At 44.0% G+C, this 2,670-nt stretch overlaps 1 protein-coding gene across 1 annotated transcript; it reads left to right on the top strand.

Moving 5' to 3' along the window:
• Window positions 1-226: 226 nt before the first annotated feature.
• On the top strand, window positions 227-1,996 carry LOC122677492 (cornifin-like). Its single transcript, XM_043877551.1, has 2 exons — window positions 227-321; window positions 1,335-1,996. Exon 2 carries the CDS (start codon window positions 1,354-1,356, stop codon window positions 1,675-1,677), a length of 324 nt encoding a protein of 107 aa, XP_043733486.1. The 5' UTR covers window positions 227-321; window positions 1,335-1,353; the 3' UTR covers window positions 1,678-1,996.
• The last annotated feature ends 674 nt before the right edge of the window (window positions 1,997-2,670 follow it).

Here is a 2,670-nt window from a genome sequence, read left to right as displayed (position 1 = left end):
TCTGGTCCCAGGAGCCTGGAACTTCTCTCTGATTTAACTTATCACCACCCAAGAACCCTGTTTCCCATAGCAACCGCACTACAAAGTGTAGACAATGAGAACAGACCTGTCAAATAAAGTTGACATCACTGTCAAACAATAAGTGCCCCACAAAATGTTAAGCCAGAGATTTTCACTACTAAAGCTGGAATGAAGACAGGTTAGCACCCCCAAATCCCACTTCCTTAAGGCAAGGCTCATATTCTATATAAAATGCCAGCTGGCCAGAGATTTCTCACCAGACCCAGAAGACCAGACAACTCAAACGTTTCTTCACTTCAGGTGAGACTCCTCACATGGATTTTCTTAATGTTTGCCCAATGATATTGTATTTTGATTAAGATCTCTGCCATGCTGTGATATATTTATTTTAAATGCAAAGTAATTTATGTTTAAGTTGACTATAGTTCTTTATGACTTCTCACGTAGATTACAGCTGTGGAATTTGGGGTCAGAAAGGGGGAATAGTTTCTGTTGACCATCTGTTCAGTTGACAGGAGGATATAGACTACAGCTCATGATCAGGGCACTTTTAGTGACATTTTAATATTCTCTCATTAATTTTTAGACTGCAAAATCGAGGGCACTGCATTGGCAATTTGGATGTACAAAAGATACATTTTTCTTTACTCCTTGAACCTATGATCCATCAGAGAATGTAATACATAGGAGTAATTTACAAAAAAATACTGCACATAGAATAGAGAGGATGAGGCAGGTATTGTGCTGAGTCAGAATGAGAAAGATGACTTGGGATCTGGGAGGAGAGCCATGAGCGGTGAGCGTGTATGGACAAGTAACAGCAGAATGGAAAGACTTCCAGAAACATGCACCAAGAAGACAATGTGAACAGAGGCTCAGAGATGGAGTTGTGTGGGCTTATGGATTGTCCTATGAGAACTGAGGCACTCTATGTGAGGGATATGAGAGGGTAGACTCCAGATTTTGAACTTGACCACTTTTTCAATTGATTGTAAACTGGGGGCTTCAATCAACCCTAGGAACCTGAAGTTATGTTATGTGGCTAATGTAGGTTTTCAGAAAAAACACAGGAAGAAAGGAAGCAAAGAGAAAGGCTCCACTCCCATGGGAGCAAAATAAACCACCTTTAAGCTTCTTCTCTTGAAACTGTGCAGGAATCCCCAAAGTTTCCTTTGATTCTCAAACTCAAGGAAACAAAAATAAAGAGAAGAGAAGTTCTCGTTTCTTAAGGGGCTTGAAATTAAGATACTTGTCATTAGACTTGGCTTCCTCCTTGTTTTACTAAACTACTGAATGAGCTTTTCTGTCTCCAGGTCCAGCCTTCTTTGAAGCATGAGTTCCTACCAGCAGAAGCAGCCCTTCACCCCACCCCCTGAGCCTGAGCAGCAGCAGGTGAAACAGCCCTGCCCGCATCCACCTCCACCTCAGGACCCATTTGTTCCCACAGTTGAGGAGCCATGCCTTCCAAAGGTTCCACAACTGGACAACACCAAGGTTCCTGAGCAAGGCTATTCCACACTTCCGGAGCCATGTCCCATCAAAGTTACAGAGCCAGTCTACGCCAACGTCCCTCAGCCTGGAAATACCAAGGTGCCTGAGTCATACCCCGCAGTGGTCATTCCAGGCCCAAACCAGCAGAAGGGCAACCAGAAGTAACATGGTCCACAGCTATGCCCTTGAGGAACCAACCTCCAGATATTGAACACCTTCCTCCCTTTTGTTTCTCTTTCTTCATTGTGTATATCTTGCAATGAGTATTTTATCTCCCTGAGTCACAGCCTCTCTTATTTGCATCCTAAAAATATGTGCTGTGAAGTTTTCCTTACTCTGAACAGTCCTCTGAGGTCTGAGTTCTGCAGAAGGCCTTAGCAGCTTTACTGGATCTCAGTTTCTTGGGGTTCATCTGACGGGAGAACCTGGATTTGCAGAAATGCCTCTTTCCCTTTCTACCTCTATTAAAACTCTTTTAAGCGCACTCCTGGATGTTGGTGTCATTGGCTGACTGTGCCCCATTCTTTGCTCTCCCATAATGAATAGGACTTGCAGTTAGAGAGGAGTTAGTATAGATGACACCTGTCTAATTCTGGTACCCTGGGCTTCTATAGGTGTGTGTGTGTGTGTGTGTGTGTGTGTGTGTGTGTGTGTGTGTGATTACATTTAGGGGGAATCCTTGGAACGGCAGTAGCTATTGTGTAATAGAGGTCAGAGCCTGTCACTCAGGCAGCCATACCTGGAACAGATTTCTTCTCTGGCAGTGGACTGAGCTCTGCTTGTTCCAAGCCACCTCCAAGCCTGTGTGCACTGCCTCCAAGATTCCAGTTTATTCCAAAAAACATCACTCCTAAATGTGTGTCCTCTGCTGTTTTGCAAGTAGGATCATCAGTACTATTCTAGATTCCTTACGTATGCGTTAATATACGATATTTATCTTTCACAATGGGGGAAGGAGAGGGTGGGATGATATGAGAGAATAGCATTGAACCATATGCATTACCATATGCAAAATAGATAGCCAGTGGGAGTTCAATATATGATGCAGGGAACTCAAAGCCAGTGCTCTCTGACCACCTAGATGGGTGGGATGGGGGGAAGTGAGAGAGGGGTTCAAGAGGGAGGGGACTTATGTACACCTAATGCGGATTCATGTTG

Source organism: Cervus elaphus, chromosome 20 (assembly GCF_910594005.1).
Source record: "Cervus elaphus chromosome 20, mCerEla1.1, whole genome shotgun sequence".
NCBI classification, from domain to species: domain Eukaryota; kingdom Metazoa; phylum Chordata; class Mammalia; order Artiodactyla; family Cervidae; genus Cervus; species Cervus elaphus.
This window is presented reverse-complemented; position numbering and strand designations above follow the sequence as displayed.